This window comes from Cibotium barometz, chromosome 1 (assembly GCF_041138505.1).
Source record: "Cibotium barometz isolate CiBa-2024 chromosome 1, ASM4113850v1, whole genome shotgun sequence".
Lineage (NCBI taxonomy): Eukaryota > Viridiplantae > Streptophyta > Polypodiopsida > Cyatheales > Cibotiaceae > Cibotium > Cibotium barometz.
In genome coordinates, this window is record NC_141046.1 from 80,300,929 (window position 1) to 80,323,875 (window position 22,947).

Sequence of the window (22,947 nt, forward strand, 5' to 3'; positions counted from 1 at the left end):
TTGGTTGAGGGAGAGGGGAGGCCAATGTGCTGAGAGATGAGGTCTAGTCCACCATGAGAGTTTTCACCCAATCCACCAAATCTACCAAGTTTTCTCCATCCTCAGCCTTCTCTTGAGTGGTACTGGGAGGGCATCGACATCAGTGTAGAGTGGATTGCTTGTGGAAGAGAATGAGGCAAGAGGGGCCAATGGGGGATTGTAGGGGCGCCTAGGAAGTCTTCTCGACAAACTGTTGTTGGACCAACTTGATCTCCTTCAAGTAGTAGCATTCTTTGTCCTCACGGTCCCCTTTTTGATAGAAGGAACAATATCTCTTGGAAGGGCAATCACCTGGAAGATGGCCTTGGGAGTGACATATAGAGAACACAATGCTCCCGATTTGGGCTCCTTCAGCTTCAAATCCTCAATCTCCTTCCTACGTGCCACCACAACATTTTCTTTATGGGATCTTCTTATGTCTTCAAGCTCCTGCTTTAGCCTTGCTAGCTCATCCAGGGATGAGGAAGCACATGTCGAGGCCATAGTTAGTGTGTGAGAGGCACCAATGATGGCATCGAGGATGAAGCTCACACCAATGATGGTGCCATGATGAAGTTGATGATAGCACTGAGATGAGAGGAGGCCATGATGTGCTCCTTTTCGACATCATTGAGCATTCTCTAGTTGGGTTGCCTTGGAACTCTTGAAGCCTGGGGAGGAAAGGTCTCTCTTAACTTCAAAGAAGTTTGAGCGAGGAGAGCCCGAAGAACCCATTGCCTCAGCATGCTAAAGGCCCTTTGCACATAACCCCAACTTCTCGCCCCCTTTGCATGGCCACTCGCCCTAAACGCCTCGAGTACACCCTTTAACCCCAACTTCCTCCCCCCTTTGCATGGCCACTCGCCCTAAACGCCCCCAGTACACCCTTTCTCTATTGAAAGGGTGTAAGAGAGGTTTTTTGTTTACCTTTAAACCTATGAATAACGACACAGGCCTATGTCTTTATTCAAAGATTTAGTAAACAAAAAACCTCTCTTACACCCTTTCGATGGGCGAAGGGGTGTACTGAGGACCATTTTGACGGAGTGGCCTTGCAAAGGGAGCAAGAAGTTGGTTTTGTGTGCCAAAGGGCCAAGCTACTTTTTGTGATGCATTGCACAAAAGGTGGTTGCATATAGTCTGCCATAAAAACGATTATTTAAGAGAAAAATAGAGAAGTACTATAGGAGCTACTAGCAGTAGTTGTCATATGCTGTTGACTACTAGCTTCTATAGTGCTACTAAAAGTGCATATTCTCCATGGCTTCTGCATAGCTTGAGCAAAAATCATGGTTCAATACCTCCACAATGATTCTTCCATGTGCACACTGTAACATGACTACTATGCGGAAGCATGCTTAATGATGATTAACGCAAAGCAATAAAGATTAACGCTAATCACATGCTCATGACATAGAGTAGAGAGAAGGAGAAGGGAGAGACTCTTTACCGAACCTACTCCTACTATATATTACTGAATGAATGAGTAATTACACTGACTGTCATAGATCCAATGTAGATCTAGACTATGAATGCTATGAATGAACTTATGCTTACTGTTCTCAACTGTGCGTTAATGGAAAACGCTGATTTGGAGATGTACTTGGCTGATCCAAACTGTTAGACTGCATGTCCTTGGTCTTGGCTCTGCAATCTCTGTCTTTGAATGATTATGAATGATCCATGACTTGCCTTTATATAGGAAAGTGATAGCAAGTCGTAATCATGTCGGTTTTCACTTTTCAGGCCATAAAAAGTCATAAAAAATGTCATAAAATGTGTTCATATTGTGCCCATAATATGTCCCAACCATTGGTACATGTCCTGGGCACCTCCGGGCACCTATAACACTGTATATTATTCGAACTACTCAAACAAAGCTCCTCGTAAAGGGAGCCTTCCAAACACAAACTCATAGCAAGGAAATTGACATTTAAAACTACATAGCGAGGGAGCCTTCCAAACATAAACTCATAGCAAGGAAATTGACATATAAAACTACATATAGATATCTCTACAGTGTATATTTATATATAATATGTTTTTTTTTGGGGGTTGGATGCTCCAATTCATGCAACAACAAATATGTGTTCTTAGATTGTGAACCACGAGCATAGGACATCTTGAGCAATTGAAGCTGGCTTCACGCAAAATCCACGTCATGGACACCCTGCAATAAAAATTGTTTGCGTTCAGCCAAGTGGAGGACACTTGCAAGTGCGCGTTGTAAGTGGTGGGATTTGAACCCAAGACCCGCATCATAAGCCCAGCTATGTGTGAACTCTATATGACTCACAGGGTCCTTTCCGTCTGAACACACCCTTAGATAAGTCACTTTAACCGAAGTATATAGAGTATTATTAGCAGTTCAAATTTTGGAAGGAGAAAGAGAAGCCAAAATGTCTGATGCTTAGCGAAAGGTGTAGGTGGAAGCAGAGGTGGATGAGACCTCTGTAAAAGCGAAGCTCGCGAAATCTCCCAAAGCCAGCAACACAGCAGCAAAGGTAAAGAAGGAAGTGAAGAAGGAACTAGAGAGCCCCACCGGGAAGAAGAAGGACTCAGAAACCCTTGGAAAAGCCATCAAGAAGGAGACGGAGGTCACCAGAAAAACAGTCAAGAAGGAGCTTCACGCAGAAGGCAGCAAGACAAAGAAAGGCGAAGTCTCTGGCAAGGTCAAGGTTGTAAAGAAAGAGGAGGTTAGGTTTTCTCAGTTCATCCTTTCCCAGTTTTTCCTATTTTTTTTCTGAAATTCCTAATAAACAATAACTTGCAGAAATCATCTGCCTTTTTGGGCGTAATTCTTCACAAGTTGCAGAGATGACTTTTGTTTATCTAGAATATATGTGAAATCTTATCCTAATTCTTCATAACTAGCAGAAATCATACTGTTTTGTGTGTTGCTTTCCTTCTTTTGCTTCAAATTCTCATCTTCACTGTACACAACTTGCAATCATGAGCTGCACAGACTATGCTATAACTTGTGTAAATTGTTAGTCTCTTGTCTCTATGCGAATATCTTGCCACTCGAAAATATCATATAACTTCTGTGAACAATATGGCTAGTAGTCTGGCTCACAAACAGGTACCTGCCCTTTTTAAAGTCCCATGTTGCACTGTCTTAGGTTGTCCTGGTGGAATCCCCATCCACAAGGAAGGCACATGCACTTGAGAACTGGCCCAAGAAGTCAACAAGTCACCCAGGATTTGAGAGAGGGAACGTCACCAAGTCACCCAAGAAGTCACCTAGGGAGTGGACATCTGATCAAATCTGGCCCCGTCAGGAGTCACATGCACCCTTGGTGCTATTTGACACACTGGCTCAGCATTATATGTAACATCATACAATATTAATACCTTTTTAGGACTATTTGGCGTATGCCGTGGCCCCGAGTTAGGCATGAGCTACGTACGTCAGTCTTCCAAGCCTTAGAGAGTCTGCATGTGTTAGTCCTCTTACCCACTTGGAGAATTCATCATGTAGAATCATGTAGAAGTCAGCCTAGCATTAGGTCAGACACCTAAGCATTATCTATGGCATGGGCCAGCCTATAAGGCTCTGCACATTGGGGGATGCCTTGTGCATGGTGTTCACACACCATACACCCCCTAAACAACAGTCCGGTCATCATAAAAACAGTTGGCCAACATCATACAAACAGTTGGCCAGCATAAAATGTCCATCATAGCATTTAATGATAAGTTGTGGGAATTTGTAACTGGCCGACAGCCCTTTTCCTCCACCGATTAGTAGCAATAAATCATACATAAGCAGCTAACCATTGCATAAATCACTTCATTCATTCAGAATTCAGCAAAGCAATTCAAGAGAACATTTAGGCTTGAGATCCCCCGGGTTCTTGGAGCATACAAACAGCCCAAGCACTTTGTGCTTCAGTCCAAGGCAGCATAGAAGATCCTCTCATCTTCAGTCAGCATATGTGCATATCCTAACTGATGACGTGAGTAGGGATGTCATAGCTTATTTTCCACGCTATGCATGATAGAGTTGATGAACCTACACTTCATGTTCGGACAGACATTGGAGTTAATGGTTGCACTTTTGAGTCGAAGTCTTTTTTAAAGTTTAGCTTAATGTTTGGTTCTGGCTCTTAAGTGCTTTAGGTCTAGAGGTTACAGTTCTCTGTTTTGCTATTTTGTGTTGTTGTTTAGTATCTCAGCTCAAAAGGTTTAAGTTCTTATTAAGAAGAAGTGTGTGTATGCTTTTGTGTGTGTGTGTGTGTTTTTTTTTAATTTTTAAAATTTTAAAGTTTCTTTCATTCATGCAATTGTTTTGTTTTGTTTTCTTGTTTTCTTGTTTTTAGTTTTTGTTTGTTTTTGTTTTGTTTTGTTTTGTTTTTTTGTTTGCTTGTCTGTTTGTTTTTGTTTTTTGTTGTTGTTATTATTATTATTATTATTTTGTTAATGTCTTGATTAAAAGCCTTCGTTTGATATTATCTTTTGATTTCCTCTCCTTAGTAGCTAGGTTTGTTAGTTTATTTATTTTTGATCTTTCAAATGCTTTGTTTTTGTCTTTGTCCTTCTTCACTATTATTTCTTTCTCAAATCTCTCAATTTGTAAGTTCAGATTTTTTTGACCTTATGAAGGTATATATATATATATATCCTCATCAGTTCTAGATTTGCATATCCTCATCAGTTCTAGATTTGCATAAGTGGCTTCATAGAGTCTTCTACAGTGTCATTGGTTTAGCATATGGTTCAGCCTGCATTTGGTCCTCCTCGTCCTTGCGTTGGGCAGTTGTGAGTCATCATTCATTATCATTGTACAAGGTTCTCAAAAGAAATACAAGCAAATACTTTTGCTTGTAGGAGGGGCTCTTCAGTGGGTAATTGGGACCCAATCTGGTGTCGACTTTGTTGGACATGTCATCGCCAGCATTTAATCTCCTTTTTATCCCATTTTATTTCCTCTTTTATGTAGTTATTTATTTGATGTGATTGGGTATTTTATCCCACCTATTTTAGGCTATTTTAGGCATTTTTATCAGTCGTGGCTCTTGGAAGATATGGTGGGTCCGGAGCTGAAAAATGGAGATGTAATTTTTGTTTGTTAGTGGCTGGCTGTGCATGACGGTCTACCAGCTTGGAAGAAAATGCAAGAAGGGGTTATTGACTCTAACACAAGTACAGGTGTCGAGCAAGAAGAGAATTCTGAGGCGGTGACAAAGAGGGGCAAAACACAGGTGGTCGAGAGCCAAGACCATGCAGGTGGACCGATGGTGTACATGGAGGTTCGAGCTCTATGCTAGTAGAGGCTCGTTCTAAATTGCCGATTGTGGGGTCTCTCAAGAGAGGTAGTATCAAAGCTGGTATTCAAAAATAGGTTGTGAAAGAGGCAACTCGGGAGTTGACTAAGCTTTTCATTCAGTGTGCCTTGTCTTTCAACATACTACGCACTCATCGTTGAAAACGTGCCATGCGTGCAATTAGCCGAATTGGATATGAGTGGGAGGGGCCCAGCTATGAGACTATGCGCACAAGTGCATCATGACTTTCAGCCATTGAGGAAGACATGAGAGAAGTATGGTTGTTCATTGCTTTGTGATGGGTGGTCCGATGTACGCAAGAGGAGTGTGTACAACATCTTGGTGTCCTCTTGCAAGGGCACAATGTTCTTGCATGCCATTGATGCATCCCAGGCAGGTACAGTGGTGACAGGAGAGTTTATTTGGTGCCATTTGCACGAGGCTGTGTTGGAAGTAGGACCGGAAAACATTGTGCATGTGGTGAATGACAATGGTCCAAATTGAGTTAGTATGGGCCGCATGCTTGAGGACGAGTTCCCATGCATTGTTTGGACACCATGTGCCAGTCATAGTTTGGATCTTATGATGGAGGATATAGGCAAGCTTGGTTGGGTGCAGAACATATTGAATATAGCTCGCTTCATTGTCAAATTTGTCACAAAGAGGCCCAAGATACGTTCTATTTACAGGGCACACGAGTTGGAGTAGTGTAAAACCTCGACCACTAGGTTTGCATACATGTTCATAGTGCTTGACAGAGTAGTAAGAGTCTGAAAGGGACTCTTACAATTAGTGGTGGCCAAGGAGTGGTATGATTGGGAGGTTAACAATAAGTGTCCAAAGTCAGATAAGTTTGCTAGCACTATCATGGGTGGTGAGTGGTGGGCAACAACAGAGGAGTTGGTCCCTAGGCGACCTACTGACAAGGAGGATTCGGTGAAAACATCACACTTCAGCACGAATTTGTCCTAAAACCGATGGCTGGTCTTTTGTTCCTTTTTCCATGTGTGCTTGCAATTGACCCAACTTCTCTTAGGTGAAATTTAGCAATGGTATGAGCTACCCACAGTTCAAATTTGGTGCCATTTTATTCATTGTGTGAGTCATAGCAAGCAAAAACACAGTCAGTTGCTTTAGGTCAAATTTGGGAAGTTTGGATGCATTTGAGCTAAAACCCTTGCTTGTGTCACTTCTCCTCATCAAGTACAACACCCTCATGCAAAAAGCCCCATCAAATTGGCTTTCGACAAGCTCAATTTGAGCCTCCACTTTCTTGACCGCTTAATCATTGTGATTTAGACTAATTAGGATAATTAACAGATAATTAGCAGAAATTGGGTGCAATTGGAGATACGATTGAGCAATTAGGATTGCATTTAGTGTGTTTACACATCAAAGCACTAACTTTGCATTGGGGCTATCCTCAGGAAGCTCTAGAAGCATTGAAAATTGGAAGCATACGCACTACTTGCATTTTATCTTGTTTAAAGTATCCACATTTGCCAAGTTGTACGAGAATAGACACTGCCAACTAAAGCATCATAAGATCATTGGTAAGATCTTCTCATTATGGCAACATCAACAAGCATCACTTCGCATGCAGAGAAGTTCAATGGGCTACACAGATGAAGTACCTTCTAATGTATAAGAAATTGTGGAAAGTTATTAAGGAAAATGTGCTGGATGAACTTACATCTAGATGATGGGATACAAGTGTACAACTCATCTTTTTAGCCAACTGAGGAGAAATGACATTCTCAAAGCTGCCCATATCGAAGAGGACAATGAGCCGTTGTCTCTTCACTGTGCCATAAGCACGAATGAGGGCTTTCTTTTGCCCTTCAACCTCACCCTCTTGCTTATCATCAAATACCATTGTGGGTATTGAGTTTAAGGCGAGTAAGAGTTGGATGGCATTAGTGGCCGATGTTGGAGGTGTGGATGCAGCTGTAGCTATGGCTACTTGTGACATGCGGAAGCTCTGGGAGTCTTCTTTCAGTCCTAAGCACTGCATAGGAACACCTGATTCAAGAATAATTAGCATAGACAAGGAACAGAGGAGAGAGAGACGGTTGTATATTCATAGAGTACAAAAAGGGTACAATATGTGTGGCCTTTGGCCTTCCCAACAAGGATAACAAAACCAAATCTATGACCCTACTCCATAGGGGAGTGAGATACCGAGAATGGATCATGGCCTAGCCTTTCATAGGCCCAAAATATACCCAAGAAGCTAGTCGACGAGCAATCGGTCAGAGAACAAATCCATATACTCCATAAGCCCTTCATAAATATGGCCGACTCGATCTAAGCCATTCTAGCTGTCTTCTGTGTCCTCAACCGTCTTCTTAGGCTTGAATTTCCTATCTTTCTTGCCTCCTTAAGTGCTGTCACCATTTGGCCACCCGATTGGTCCACCCGTGCTTTCTCATCATGTATGTTTATTGGACTGGTGTCCATGGCAGTTGTATATACTGGGGATTGATTCCACTCATGTGATACTCTCGACTTGGCTTTCCGTTGGGACTTGCGCCTCCGTGTACATGCTCGGAAATGCTTGGTGGATTGGTGTTCCATTGGGTTTGGTACCTCATGTACTTGTCTGGAGCACGTCTATTTTGGTATAGTCTCATGAATGGGGATTGTCCATACCAATGCTGCATTGCATAGCATCTTTATGTGCTTGCTTGCAATTGAAATTGCATGCTGTTTTCATGCTTGCTTGACCAATGTGTAGTTCCGGGTAAGGGGACGCCCGCCCGCGAACCATGCGTGTGAAACTGTCTGTTGACATGGTTATCTGGCATGTGACAGGTGGTGAGTGTTGGTCATAAACCTAGCTTTAGGAGTTAGCACTAATTTATAAGTGAGTGTGTACACATTTCATTAAGTTTTGGGCGACCAAAACTCACTTATAAATTATGACCAGCCCGGTGTTCACACACACTGATGTCCCGGGGTGGACATAACCCAATGTCCACCGCCCAGATCTTATCCCCTTTGTACAAAGGGAGTAACTAGCCATGTGTCCACTCTAGCTTGCTCCACAAAGCACCTGCTTGCCACCTACACTCGACAACTCACCACCTCACTACTCCTCTCTCTAGAGATTGGCGCCTCCTTCATGAGGGTTGTTGGGCTGCATTTTCTGCACACATCTCCTTCCCAACTCCATATCCAAGCTTGCTAAGGTGTTTTTCAAGCTTCCAAGAGTGTTTCCGGATGCTAATCACTCTCCTACACACTCCCAATTACTGAAATTCAGCAAAACAACTCTCTTTATTGCTGTAATTTTTGGTCTTTTTGCTGAAAACCCTAATTTCAGCCCTCCTTTCTCAAGTTGAACCATAGGGGAAGCTTTCCCAAGGTTCCCTTCATCCTCTTGAAGACTTTTGTCGCGAAGAAATGCGACAAATCGAGGATCTCAACACTCCAAGGACTTCCATCGCGAAGACTTCCATTGTCATCGACTCTACTTGCTATTGACAAGCTTTTATGCTTAAATATGGGAGCAAGTAACAGGAGGGAGGAACCGGATTACAAGATCACATACCTTGTGTAGTGTTCTCTGTGCTCTCTTGCAGATTGTTGCTACCATGTGTTGGTGGAACAATAGAGAGCAGATGGTAGGGAACATGGGCACTTGAGAGGGTAATGTGGATTGCAAGTCTACATCGACAACCACTTGTTTGCAATACTGTATTCATATGCATTGATATGGAAATCTGGTCAGAAATTCCCATGACACTATGTACTTGATTCTCCCAAGATCAATATACTTTATTTGAGGGAGGGGTCGGCCGTTCCTGCTCATTGTGTGTCTCTTGTCAATTCAGCAATTTACTTCTTGTATTTGAGCAAGTGTTCATAAAATCTTAGTGTATTTAAGTGTATTGATTAGCAATGTGTTCAACCAAATTACATTGGTATCAGAGCATACGGTTCTCTTTCACTTGTATCGTGAGAGACGATCACCATGAACACTAGCTATATCTACACTTAGAACATTATGGCCATACAATAAATGTTGGAGATGCTAATACAAGAGGCAAGGACAATGAAATGCATGCCTCCAATGCTTTACAGGATGAGCAAACTCATGTGGTGCACAATAGGGAACATGAATATGTGGAATAGCCGTCCCGTGGCAAAGAGAAGATGCAGGAAGAAGAGTCCATAGTCTCAAGGGCTGAACTTACTCGTATGGAGGCTCTTCTCCATGCACAACAAGAAGAATTGAATCTCTACCGTCGCGAGGATCCAATGGTACATGACCGTTTGACGGCCAAGAATGCTAAATCTTATATGGATCATGCAATGGCAATGATTGCTCAAGAGTTGCACATGCAACCGAGGGATGCAGCACGTGCATACTTGGCTCGTACCGAGGATGCCTATGCAGAAAAGGCAACCATCCCACATGTCTTGGAATCCCTACAGGTGCCCGAGCAAGAACTTATGTCTAAGAGGATGAATCTCCATGTTATGGGAGATGAACAATAAATGACTTCATGCCGTGCAAGGATACCTTATGTAGCTCGTGAAGGATACAATGTTTATGGCAGTTGTCAAAATGTATGTCAAATGCCATTGCTGGCTGAAAATGTGCATGCACAACACATGCAACATGAGCTGCAATTTTTTGTTGGTGCAAGTATTCTGCGTATCTCTCATGCCACTCATGCCTTTGAGTGTGCTCGTGAGGGAGAAGTTATGGCTGAAAATGTATCAATGCATGTTGAGGGGCCAGCCATGCCTCATGCTTACAGGACACATGTATCTATGTCTTATGCATTACCTTTTGGTCCTAAAATGATGCTAGTCACAGGGGCTGTCCCAATGGACAAACATGAGGGAAAACATGTTGAGATGCAGGCACATGCATCAAAGTCTCGTGACTTCAAAGCCAGAGACAAATCTGTGAAGTTTGACACATATCATGGAGAATATGATGCATCAAAGACACTTGCTTTTATTGCCCAGTTTGATATTGCTTTCAGTGATGAGGATTTTACTAAAAAATCCATGATCCGGCATGTAAGCATGTTCATGAAAGGCACTGCTGTCCATTGGTGGCTCACAGAGAAGCTCTCACCAGATCCTGTTAGATCATGGGAAGAGTTCAAGGAGAGGTTCTATGCTCAATTCTTGCCTCCCAATGCATTGGATGAGATAACGATGAAGTGGGATTGGGTGAAGCAAAATGAGGGGGAATAGTGAATGCACATGTACAAAAGTTTTGGAAAGTGCTTTTGGAGGTGTCTCCATTTATGCATGTCACCGAGGCGGAAAGGAAGAGAAGGTTTCAATCGGGATTGCAACTCGTGTTCAAAGTGGGACTACAAATGTATCCTGGTCACACCTTACACCAATTAATCGCCGCCGCCACCGGCACCGGCACCGAGCAATTGGAACTCAAATTGAGTCGATCCAACGTGCAAAATAATGGACAGCCACCTAAAAAAGACCAAAACCAAGATATATATGGTCCAAAGGCTGAAAATAACACTACCAAGAAGCATCCCTTCAAACTGAGAGACTATGGTCTCACTCCGGAGCAAAAAAAGCAATATATGAGTGAGGGGAAATGCTTTACTTGTGGTAGCACCGAGCATATTGCAAAGGCATGCCCAAACAACAAGAAGCGTGATAATGCAAATGTATCAAAGCCTAATGTGCATATGGTTCTGGATGTGCAGGGCAATACTTCACATGATAGCAAAGAGAGAGTTGTATGTAAAGCTTGGGGACAGCTTAAGGATCAACCCGCTTTGCTCATGTTTCATGATTGTGCATCTGAGAATTTCATATCTACACAGATGGCAGCTGCTTTGGGTATTGAGTGGAGGACATGGGTCCTCAAATTGAAGCAGGGGCTGCCTTTGTTGGTAGAGAAGTGCAGGTCATGTCTATTTTTGGCAAGTTGCGCATACACATTCAAGGCTATGTGGATCATGAGGCTTTTCTTGTGGCGTCTTTGAATGGTTGTGATGTATTGCTTGGAAAGCCTTGGCATACACGTATTGATCCGTGCAAGGCTTACAAGACCAACAGGATCACCTTCATGCATAAAGGCCGAGAGCATGTGATTGATGCTGGTGAAGAGGGTGATACTATTCCCCCTGTATCTCATGTACAAATTAAGAAAGTAATGAAAAAGAGTGTTTTTGCATACTTGATTTTTGTACGAGATCATGTTGAGGAAAATAATGTACATGTGAACACTCTTAGTAATGATAGACTGAAATTTTTGCAAGAGCACAATGTTTTGCTGATGAGTTATCAAATGAGTTGCCATTCGTACGACCGGAAGATCATCGCATTGATCTTGTGCCGGGTAGCTCACCACCTAATAGGCCAGCCTATCGCGTAAGTGCATCCTAAAAAAAGGAGATCATGAAGCAGGTGAATGAGCTTCTTGAGAAGGGTTTGATTCAGCCAAGCTCTTTCCCATATTGTTCACCCGTCCTCTTGGTTCAGAAGAAGGATGGATCCTTTCGTATGTGTGTGCATTATAGAGCTTTGAATAAGCTCAATCAAGAATCGGTTTCTAATTCCACGCATAGATGACATCCTTGACAAGTTGGATGGATCGGCATGCTTTAGCCGAATTGATCTCAAGAGTGGGTATCATCAAGTGCGTGTAGTGTCTAAGGATGTACACAAAACTGCTTTCAAGACAGTATTTGGGCTTTATGAGTATCTTGTTATGCCTTTTGGTCTTACAAATGTCCCGAAATAGAATGATGGATCGCATATTCTGTGGGTACAGGAAATTTACAGGTGTCTTCTTTGATGACATTCTAGTCTTCTCGAAGACCGAAGAAGAGCATAGAGCTCATTTGGCCATTGTTTTTGAAGAACTCCGTAAGCATAAACTCTTTATAAATGCAAAGAAGAGTGAATTCTTCTTGTCAAAAATACATTATCTTGGGCATATTGTGTCCAAAGATGGAGTGCAGATGGATCCTGCAAAGATTTATGCAATTCGGAATTGGCCCGAATTGAGTTCGGTGCATGAGATCCGTAGTTTTCTTGGATTATGCTCTTACTACCGCAGGTTCATTCGGCACTTTGCATGGATTGCTTCTCCTTTGCATGATTTGACAAAGAAGAAGTCCGTGTTCAAATGGACTAATGTAGAGAGGGATGCATTCCTCAAATTGAAAGATGCAACTACTCATGGTCCAGTGTTGATCATTATGGATTTGCAAAAGCCTTTTAGTGTGGAATGTGATGCATCTGGAAATTGCATAGGAGTTGTCCTTAATCAAGAGGGACATGCCGTGGCTTATGAGAGCCGTAGATGCATGATGCAGAGCTTTCTCTTGGCATTTATGAGAAAGAGCTCTTGGCTGTAATTCATGCACTTACTATATGGAAACATTACCTTCTTGGGGCTGATTTCACTGTGAAGACAGATCACTAGAGTTTGAGGTATTTTCTTACCCAAACTAAGTCGTCAGAGAAGCATACGAGGATGGCCAATTTTCTCTCTATGTTTCATTTTTAGATCTTGCACACCCCAGGAAAGAAGAATGTAGTGGTCGATGCATTGTCACGAAAGCCGTATGTAGCAGCTATCTTGGTTGCCTCTCATGGGGACTTATCTGCCATGCGTGATTTGTATCATACGGACGCTGATTTTGCCACTATTTGGGCTGATTTGATGGCTGGTCATGCACATGCCTCATATGTGATCAAAGAGGGTTATCTCATGAAAGATAATTGCCTATGTGTGGTGTTTGACATGAGACAAAAGGTTTTGGATGAGTGCCATGCTTCTCTATATGCTGGTCATAGAGGCATAATGCCTACTATGCACATGATTGAGCGGTATTTCTTTTGGCCAGGTATGCGGAAGGACATAGAGGCACATGTACGTGCATGTATCACCTGTCAAAAGGTGAAGTTTGATAGGCAAAAGGCACCAGGTTTGCTCAGCCATTGCCTATTCCCACGCAGCCATGGGAAAGTATTACAATGGATTTCATTATGGACTTGCCACGGATCCAATAGGGTAATGATACAATTTGGACAATTGTGGACAGGTTTAGCAAGCAAGCTCACTTCTTGCCGGTCAAAAAGACCATTAAAGCTGAGCATATGGTTAAAATATATCTTGCACAAGTGTTCAAGCATCATGGAATGCCGAAGTCCATTGTGGGGGATAGAGATCCCAGGACTACAAGTCTCTTTTGATAGGCCTTATTTGATAATATTGGCACCGAATTGGACTTTTCATCAGCTTATCATCCTCAAACGGATGGGCAAAGTGAGGCTGCAAATTCAGTCGTGTTGGATCTCTTGAAATGTTATGTGGCGGATCAGAAGTCTTCTTGGGAGAAGTACTTACCGCTTGTGGAATTTGCATACAACAACACGGTGCATGCATCTACGGGAAAGGCTCCGTTTGAGATTGTTTATGGTAAGGTGGTTTTGCCACCCATCCTTCGCAAGTTTGTCCATGGACACGTTCTGAAGCTAGTCGAGAAGGGGTTGCCATAAAAAGATGACTAGAACCAGGGATTTGGAGCATTTGCTGCTGTTTTGGCTAGTGTGGACTAGGAGAAGGGGACAAGGAAGGACTGTCGGCTGCACAGGTGCATCAAAGCTTTATGAGATATAGTCTAGTCGGCTGGTAGACCAGCTGTTGGCTAGCACTCCAAGAGTCCAAGAGCCTATAAATAGGCCTGTTTGCTCATTGTTGTGGTCATTCACTCCCTTTTGGAGTGGGTCCTTAGAGTAGGATTGTTTTGGTGTATTCCACCTTTTATGAAAGGTAGCCTATGGCTGTAGATGTAACTATGTGAATATATTGAATTTCCTCTCTCTCTACTCTTCCTTCTGTCTGCGTTTTTGCATCAGCATGTTCTAAGTGGTGTTTAGGGCTGAAAGAAGACTCCCAGAGCTTCCGCGTGGTATCAGAGCATCAGGCTCAACAAAGCTAAACACTGATTCAGTCCCATATGATGGTGTACAGGTCCAAGGTACAGGAAAGTGCATGGGTACGAAGCCCAAGGCAAGGAACACAACAAGATCGGGAAGAGCTCCTTGGAGGTTTGTTGGTGGTGTTCCACAAAGCCAGAGGGGATGGCAGTCTTGTGAGCCAGATAGGTTTCCGGGCAACGGTCCCAAGGAAGGATTATCCTCCAAGGGGTGATGTGAGAGTGTCAGACTCATTTCTCAGGAATGAAGACCAAGACAGTGTTCAGAGTCAGGGCAGGTGAAACCGGCCTCTGGTAGAAACCAAAGTGCGGTAGACTAGCATTCACCTATCCAATTGTAGTCCAGACAAATAACAAATGAACAGGAGCTAGAATGCTCCAGAACAAAAAGGAAATCGACACCTGTTGGCCCCAAAGCTTGGCGTCCCTTTCGGTATTTCTTTATTCAAATTCAATGGAAAGTTTAACTGAGTACAGCAAAGCCAGTCAAGGAAAGTAAACCTGCATGTTCAATCTGGCAGCCCTCAAGACCTCTTAGCATAGAGGATTCACATACAGATTTGTGTCCCACAAAAGCAACACACTGTGGTCTCCTCTAATCAACCAAGACAATACAACAGGGCAGCCTTGAGCAGGCATCTGGCTGTTCCATGTTCATGGCTTCAAACTCAGCCTAAGTACAAATCCACTAACCAACTCTGTTTCCACCCTTCAAACTGCCATATCCCTCCTCTCACAAAGGGCCAGAAGAAACAACTCTGTAGCAGACATAAGCGAATGGAAAGAAAGAGAGAAAGATATGTTCGGAGTTTGCCAATTGTTATGCGCAGTTCTGCACCGGATGGATTGATTGTACCAGTCTGTACTTGGAGCCGCCTGTGTCAGCAACTCTGCAGCACACGTGTGCACCTGTCCGTATAGATTTGTACTTGCAGCACACGTGTGTACCTGTCTGTACTATTCACCCAGCAGCTGCTTGACTGATGCACCGCCTGAACTGCTGGACCGGACCGGACTGTACTTGCCTATACCTGTCCGTACAAAACTATACTTGCAGCCGCTTGACTGATGCGTTGCTTGCATAGCTGGACAGATGTACCTGCCTGTGTGATGCGCCGGCCAGTCTTTCATGCTCACACTGTTCCACTTTCACCGGGTCATGACATACCCCCCTCTTGAAAAATGGCAAGCGTCCTCGATTGCAATCTGGTGATACAGCAAAATATCCAAAGTGAAAAGTACAATATGGCAAGATCAGCATCCCAATCTCTCTAAGCCATGCATATGTAACAACATTCACTGAAAACCAATGGTGTAGTAGTAGTCCAAGTTGTATACCACTGTGAACCATACACAACCACAACATCCAATGTGACTAGTACACATATATCATAGAAGTCCCATAAACAGATGTACTGTCAGCCATCAGTACCTTCGGGTGAGACAAAAGCTGCACCAAGCGACCTCTAGATGTCATCTGAGCCTGTCTGTATCAAGGGAGTGGAGGTGCCCCCCTCTTGAGCATCAGGCAATGCTCTAGACTCATGCTCTGCTGAACCTGAATGAGCCGTAACAAGAGTCGGTTCCAACTCAAAGGCATCGAGATAGAGCTGCAAAACGTGAGGTGAATCTGTTAAGTCACCTTCCTCCATCCACTTCGCATCCATCGGTGAATAGTTCTTGAACTTCACAAGATAGCGACGGGAAACTTTACCTCGTACCTTTCTTTCCTTATGTGCGAGTATCTGCTCTGGAATAAGAACCTCATCAAGTTCCTCAACTTCCGGTTGAACCTCATCCGATACATCCTCAGGCACATCCCCATGGAAAGGTCTAAGTAGACTCACATGAAAAGCATTGTGAATCCTCCAGTGATCTGGTAGCTTCAAGTGATAGGCCACCTCACCATTCTTTTCCAATACCTGAAAAGGTCCATAATAGCGCATGCTTAACTTAGGGAATAAGCGCTCCTTACCCTTCATTTTCTTGAGCCTAGCTTTTTCAAATCGCAATAGAACCCAATCACCCAATGCAAATTCTAATGCACGTCTGTGACGGTCTGCTGCTTTCTTTTGCTTTTGGTGAGTTTTTTGGAGTGCCAACTTAACTCTCCGATAAGCTTCATCCATGTTCTCCACATACTGATTAGCCTCAAAGAGCTTATCCTTTGTGTGCAAAATAGGTGGTACCTTCTTCCCTCCTTCCACAATCTCAAAAGGCGCCTTGCCCGTCGAGGTATGGACGGTGTTGTTATAAGCAAACTCCACCAAAGGAAGATACTTTTCCCATTGTTGCTTGTGCTCTGACACATAACACTTAAGAAGATCTAACACTGTAGAATTAGCCTCTTCCGATTGACCGTCTGTTTGTGGATGAAACGAAGATGAAAACTTGAGAGTTGTACCCATGTTGTCAAACAACCCTCTCCAGAATAAACTCGTCATCCGTGGATCACGGTCACTGATGATAGATGAAGGCAAGCCATGATACTTGAAGATGTTCGCCATGAACAACTTCACCATATGATCAACTTTGATCGTCTTACGCACGGGAATGAAATGAGCCTGCTTACTGAACCTGCATATGATAGTCCAAATGCCATCATTCCCCGTTTGTGTCCTTGGAAGATCAAATATAAAATCCATGGCAATGCTCTCCCATGGTCTATCTGGAATAGGTAAAGGCTGAAGTAACGCTGGTGTCTTTTGACGGTCAAACTTCACCTTCTGACATACGATGCATTGCCTAACAAAAGCATCAACATCTCTTCTCAAGGTCGGCCAATAAAAAAAAGTCTCAATTGCTTTTACCGTGGCGTGAATACCTCTATGACCTGCATACGGTGGAGCATAACTTTCAATCATAACCTTGAGTCGTAATTGCCTGGTAACACACAATCTACCATGCATCAACAAAAAACCATCCCTGAGAGTCTAATGATCATGCCGCTGACCCTCAGACATCTGATCATAGAGCCTTCCAAAATCCTCATCATGGGCATACTGCTCTTTCATCTCATCAAGCTCATGATGATAAGCAAGTGAAACTGCTGAGACCTGTGGTTTGTGTGACAAAGCATCTGCCACAACATTCTTTTTGCCTTTCACATGAACAATCTGAAAGTGGAACATAGACAAAAAGTTAGCCCATCGCATATGCTTCTCAGAAAGTTTAGTTTGCGTGAGGAAATAACGCAAGGTTTGATGATCTGTATGCACAGTGAAATCAGCCCCAAGCAAATAGTGTTTCCATGTAGAAAGAGCATGAATTACAGCCAACATCTCTTTCTTATAAACTTGCAAATGCTTCTCGGCATTCTATAATATACGACTCTCATAGGCTATCACATGTCTTTCCTGCATGAGAGCTGCTCCAATGCTGTTTCCACATGCATCACAGTGGACAACAAAAGCCTTTCGGAGATCCGGTAATACCAATACGGGATCCGAAGTAAGCTTTTCTTTAAAGGCTGCAATTTCCTGAGGAGCCCATGTAAACGGAGTTGCCTTCTTTGTTAAGGCATGAAGGGGCGAAGCAATCTCAGCAAAATACCGTATGTACCGCTTGTAATAGGAACACAATTCCAAAAAGGTGCGTACATCATGCATGGTCCTCAAATCTAGCCAATTGAGAATTGCTTCTGTCATGACCCTGTGTTTTTCTCTGGACAAGATGTAGATGTGCACGGGGACATGGTGGACAGTGTGAATGGCATCAGGTGGGAGTGAAGATGGAAGCCCATGTGTGGATAACCCCATGTGTGAAGGGGGGCAAAGAGACATTAATTTAAAAGGTTTCAAAACCTTAGGAGGCCACTAAGCAATATTTAGAGGTTACACCACTTTTGGAGGCCCACGTCTCTCTCTTGCTTCTCTCTCTTGCTTTTTGGGGAGGCATGCAAGTTCTCATGCATGAAAGAGAGGAGTCGGCTGCTGATGTTGGCTGCGCACAGGAGTATCTATGCAGGTCTGTACGACTGTACGGACAGCTGTACAGACAGCTGTACGGACAGGACAGAAAGCAGGCGCATACAGGCTGCTGTGCGTGGAGGGTTTTCTGAAGAAGAGGCGCATACAGGCAGGGGCTGCAGGGCTGCGTTTCTTGCAGGCAGGGGCTGCAGGACTGCAGGCGCACAGAACTGGGTGTGCCCTCTCTCTTTCCCATGCCAACAGGTGGATTGCAGGCAGTGCTGGACAGAGCAGCACATGTTTTTCTCCATGCATACGGGGCTGGACTGCAGGCGCAGAGGGCTGAAGTTCATGCTCTTTTGCACAAGAGACTCTTACAGGTTGGTTTCTCTAGACACACAGGCTGCCAGGTGTGCTTTTTGGAGGACGCCGTGTTTCTACAGAAAAGGAGGGGCTGGATTTCCATGAACATAGACATCATGTCGATGGCGTTCATCTGATGGAATTTTCAGTTTCTCTTTGCTTTGGATTCGGGACTGTTTTGGGACAGTTTACGGGCTGTTTTTGTTTGGTTGCAAATTCAGCTATGTGCTTGGGTCTTTGGCTGCAGGCACATGTCTTTTGGTTATGTTTCTTGGCATGGGAGTGAAGCAAGCTCGCATGGCTGCGTGCTCATGGAGCAGATTGTTTTCTTCCTGCTAGAAAGGAACAGTGGGAACTTCAGTATGGGAATCTCTATGTTGCCAGATGTTTCATGTGGGAACAGGTAACTAGATGTATGGAAACAGGACATAAGTTTCAAAAGGGAAACATGCCTAAGGGTTTCATGTGGAAACAGGTCGTAGGTTTTCTCGAGGAAACATGTTTTTGGGTTTCTCCAGGAGAAAGGTCACATGCAGGCAGAAGGTACAGGAGTGGACACATGTTTGGTACAGCCTTGCTACTGATAGGACAGGGGACAGGGAATCCATGACAGAGATGGATAGTACCCTTGGATGGTAGAGAGGGTTTGTACAGGTGTGTCAACTGTATGGTATGCTGTGCTGTGATACTCTTTTGAGAGACAGTTTGGGAGTCTGTGTTGTGATGCAGGAGCACTGGATGTGTCAGGGTGTGATGCTGTTCATAGTGTGAGAGGCTATGGATGGTTGCGGCAGCCTTGATCATGGGAGAAAGCTTCTGTATGCAGACTCAATGTGAGAGAGTCTTTTGATATGAACAATGGCTGGACTTGTTTGTGGATGCCGTGTGGATTAGAAGCCAGATGCAGGTTCTTTGCAGGCTTCAGGAGTTCTACTGGGACGGCTGAATTACCAGCCTTATATTGTAATCAAAGCTCTTATAATCAATTAAAGAAATACTGCAAGGGGCGCCACTGCGATTTGGGGCCAATCGGTGTCTGTGTACTATTTGCAGGAGCACTCTAGCTCCCCCTGGTTGTTTTCCTTTTCTAGGTCCTCAATGGTGTTGAAGTGTTTTATGTGCAAATGTTTGTTCCACCGCCCTTTGCTTTCTGAAGGCCGGTTTACAGCTTCCACTTTCGAATGATCCATACAGACTCCATGCTTAGACACAATATGTCCCAAGAAGTGAATCTCTTCCAAGAAGAACTCACTCTTCTTGCCATTAACCAGCCTATGCTTCCGGAGTTCTTCAAACACAATGGCCAAATGCTTCCTATGCTCCTCCTTTGTGTGTGAATGCACAATCATATCATCAGAGAATGTGCCCACAAACGCTCTATGAGGCTGGAAAATCCTGTCCATCATCCTGTTAAATGTGGCAGGAGCATTTGTCAAACCAAAGGGCATAAGTAAGACCTCATATAGCCCAAAAGTGGTCCGAAATGCTGTCTTGTGCACATCCTCGGGTCTAATGCGTATCTGATGATACCCGCTTTTCAAGTCTATCCGACTAAAGACTGTTGAGCCCTGTAAGCGGTCCAATATGTCATCGATCCTCGGAATAGGGAATCGATTCTTGATGGTATTCTTGTTTAGCGCGCTGTAATCTATACATATGCGCTAAGAACCATCTTTCTTTCGTACTAAGAGCACAGGTGAGCAAAAGGGTGATGAGCTAGGCTGGATCAACCCTTTATTCAACAACTCATGTACTTGACTCATAATTTCTTCTTGTTGGGCTGCACTAACACGGTACGACGGTCTATTTGGTGGAGTACTCCCCGGAATTAGATCAATAGCATGATCTTCTGGCCTTTCCGGAGGAAGTTCTCCTGGCAATGACTCGGAAAAACAATCTTGGAACTCATGTAAGAAATCAGTCCTGTCTTTAACTAATATAGACAAATTAGATTTAGACTCATCATCTTTTGCATCCTTTACAAAAATCAAGTACGCGAAAAGATGCTTTTTCATTACTGATGAAATTGCCGAAGCTGATACAATAGGAACAGATTCCCCTTTAGGCTTTACATCCAAAATATGCTCTTTCCCTTTATAAGTCAAAGTAATCTTCCTGTTGTATGTATCCACCACCGCATGTACTCTATGGCACCATGGCATACCCAACAAAACATCACATCCATCAAGTGGCATGATGAAGAACTCCTCACTGTCCACATAACCCTGCACATGAAGCCTCAGCTTTCCAATAATAGGAGTAACGGGTTCTGTATACCCAGGACAAGCCATATTAGCCTCATACAAAGGCCCCATCTCCTTTGCGCGGACCCCCAATCGGCCAGCCAAATCCGGTGAAATAAAGTTGGCTCTAGCACCTGTGTCAAAGAAAATCAAGGCATTTTGTTCTCTCACTTTGCCCCATGCCCTGCACAACTCAGTCTCTTTACCACCTGGCTGTTCCCTAACAAGATCAGGAACTAACCGTGCAGAAGGTTTTGATTTCTCAGACTTGGGCTCCCCTTTAGTGTCAGAGTCCTTCTGGGACTTACGCTTGGGACAGTTAAAAGACATATGTCTCTCCTTTGTACAGTAAAAGCACTTCCGAGCATCCATCAAAGCCTCTCTCTCCTCAAGAGTTCTCTTGGGCATTGGTAACTTCTTATACTGCTTTTCTGTAGACCCTTTTGCATCACGCGAAGCATGCCCTGACTTTTCAGATTTCTTGCTTGAGCTTTTACTTCCTTTAAATCTAGATGAGACTCCAGTGAGTAATGGGTTTGCCGTCATAGCATTCTCTATCATATGCGACATGTTTGTTACTCGAGTCTTTATGCAATAGTCACGCACTTCCTTGGGCAACCCACAACAATACTTCTCCACCTGCTTAGACAAAGGCACTGCACGATAAGAAGTAACTGGGAGTAAAGCTTCCCAAAACTTCTTATTATAATCCTCAAGATTTTCACACTTCGATGCATCCAACTTGTGCCATGATGTGATTACATCCACCGCAAAAGTAGATGTGAGCAATACGGAAGAGAACACCTGTTTAAACTGTATCCAAGTAGATGGTGCTATGCCTTGTAAAAGAAGAGTCGACCACCACTGCAATGCATTGCCCTTGAGAAAAGTCGGAGCTTTTCTCACCTTAGAGGATTCCGTGTAATTTCCACCAGAAAAAGCAACATCAAACTGCTGTAAAAAGGTAAGTGCCTTTAGCTTATCTTTGGCCCCACTGAACGTGTCAAATTTCACTGCAGCTCTCCCTTCCTTATAATCCTTCGCCTTACCCATAGGCGTTAGATTATCGTAAGGAAGTGGCTTCACAAGATTGCTACCCCCGGGATTCATGCCCATAATAGGGTCAACATTGCCAGTTCCCACACCTGGCATTCCATACATTCCGGCCATGTTTCCAAACATACCACTGTGCATACCGGGCTGCATGCCCCCATACATGTTTCCTTGCATTTCGGGCTGCATGCCCCCAAACATGTTTCCTTGCATTCCGGACTGCATACCACCATACGTATTCCCTTGCATACCAGGCTGAAAACTAGCTCCAAAATTCCTTGGCATACCCATGCCTCCCTAAGGATAATCCCCAGTCATGGATTGGAACACAGAGCCACCGCCAAAATAGCCTGGATGCATAGACTGCTGTGGAATAGGTGGCTGTCCGAAAAAGGAACTCTGTGAGTTTGCACCAAAAGTGTTTTGCATGTTCGGAAACTGTCCAAAAGAAGGATCCTGTGGGAAGGCACCACTATTGCCCTGAGGTGGGTTCTTAGAACGCACTTTCTTCTTCTTCTTTTTAGGCTCAGAACGGGATCTCATAAATTCAGCGCATCTTCTGCAACCTGTTCTCCTGCAAGAATATCCTCAGATTCATTTCTCTCAAGAGAGACCTCTTGCTCTTTCTCTTCATCATAAAAATATTCATCTTCTGTGTATGACATATTGCTGAATTTTTCAGCAATGGCTTTCCTCGAGACAACCACGAGCTCACCCCCTTAAGAAAGTTGATGATGGGTCCCGGCAACGGAACCTTGAAACCGGCCTCTGGTAGAAACCAAAGTGCGGTAGACTAGTAGTCACCTATCCAATTGTAGTCCAGACAAATAACAAATGAACAGGAGCTAGAATGCTCCAGAACAAAAAGGAAAACGACACCTGTTGGCCCCAAAGCTTGGCGCCCCTTTCGGTATTTCTTTATTCAAATTCAATGGAAAGTTTAACTGAGTACAACAAAGCCAGTCAAGGAAAGTAAACCTGCATGTTCAATCTGGCAGCCCTCAAGACCTCTTAGCATAGAGAATTCACATACAGATCTGTGTCCCACAAAAGCAACACACTGTGGTCTCCTCTAATCAACCAAGACAATACAATAGGGCAGCCTTGAGCACGCATCTGGCTATTCCATGTTCATGGCTTCAAACTC

The 22,947-nt window shown here is 43.8% G+C and overlaps 1 protein-coding gene across 1 annotated transcript in view; it reads left to right on the forward strand.

The window, feature by feature from the left end:
• Nucleotides 1-22,947, forward strand: part of LOC147642483 (nucleolin) — a 92,100-nt gene that overhangs the window by 25,807 nt on the left and 43,346 nt on the right. Inside the window, exon 2 of the mRNA XM_086806970.1 lies at nt 2,445-2,714. Coding sequence (XP_086663096.1) covers nt 2,445-2,714 — 270 coding nt within the window. The remainder of the gene's footprint in view (nt 1-2,444; nt 2,715-22,947) is intronic.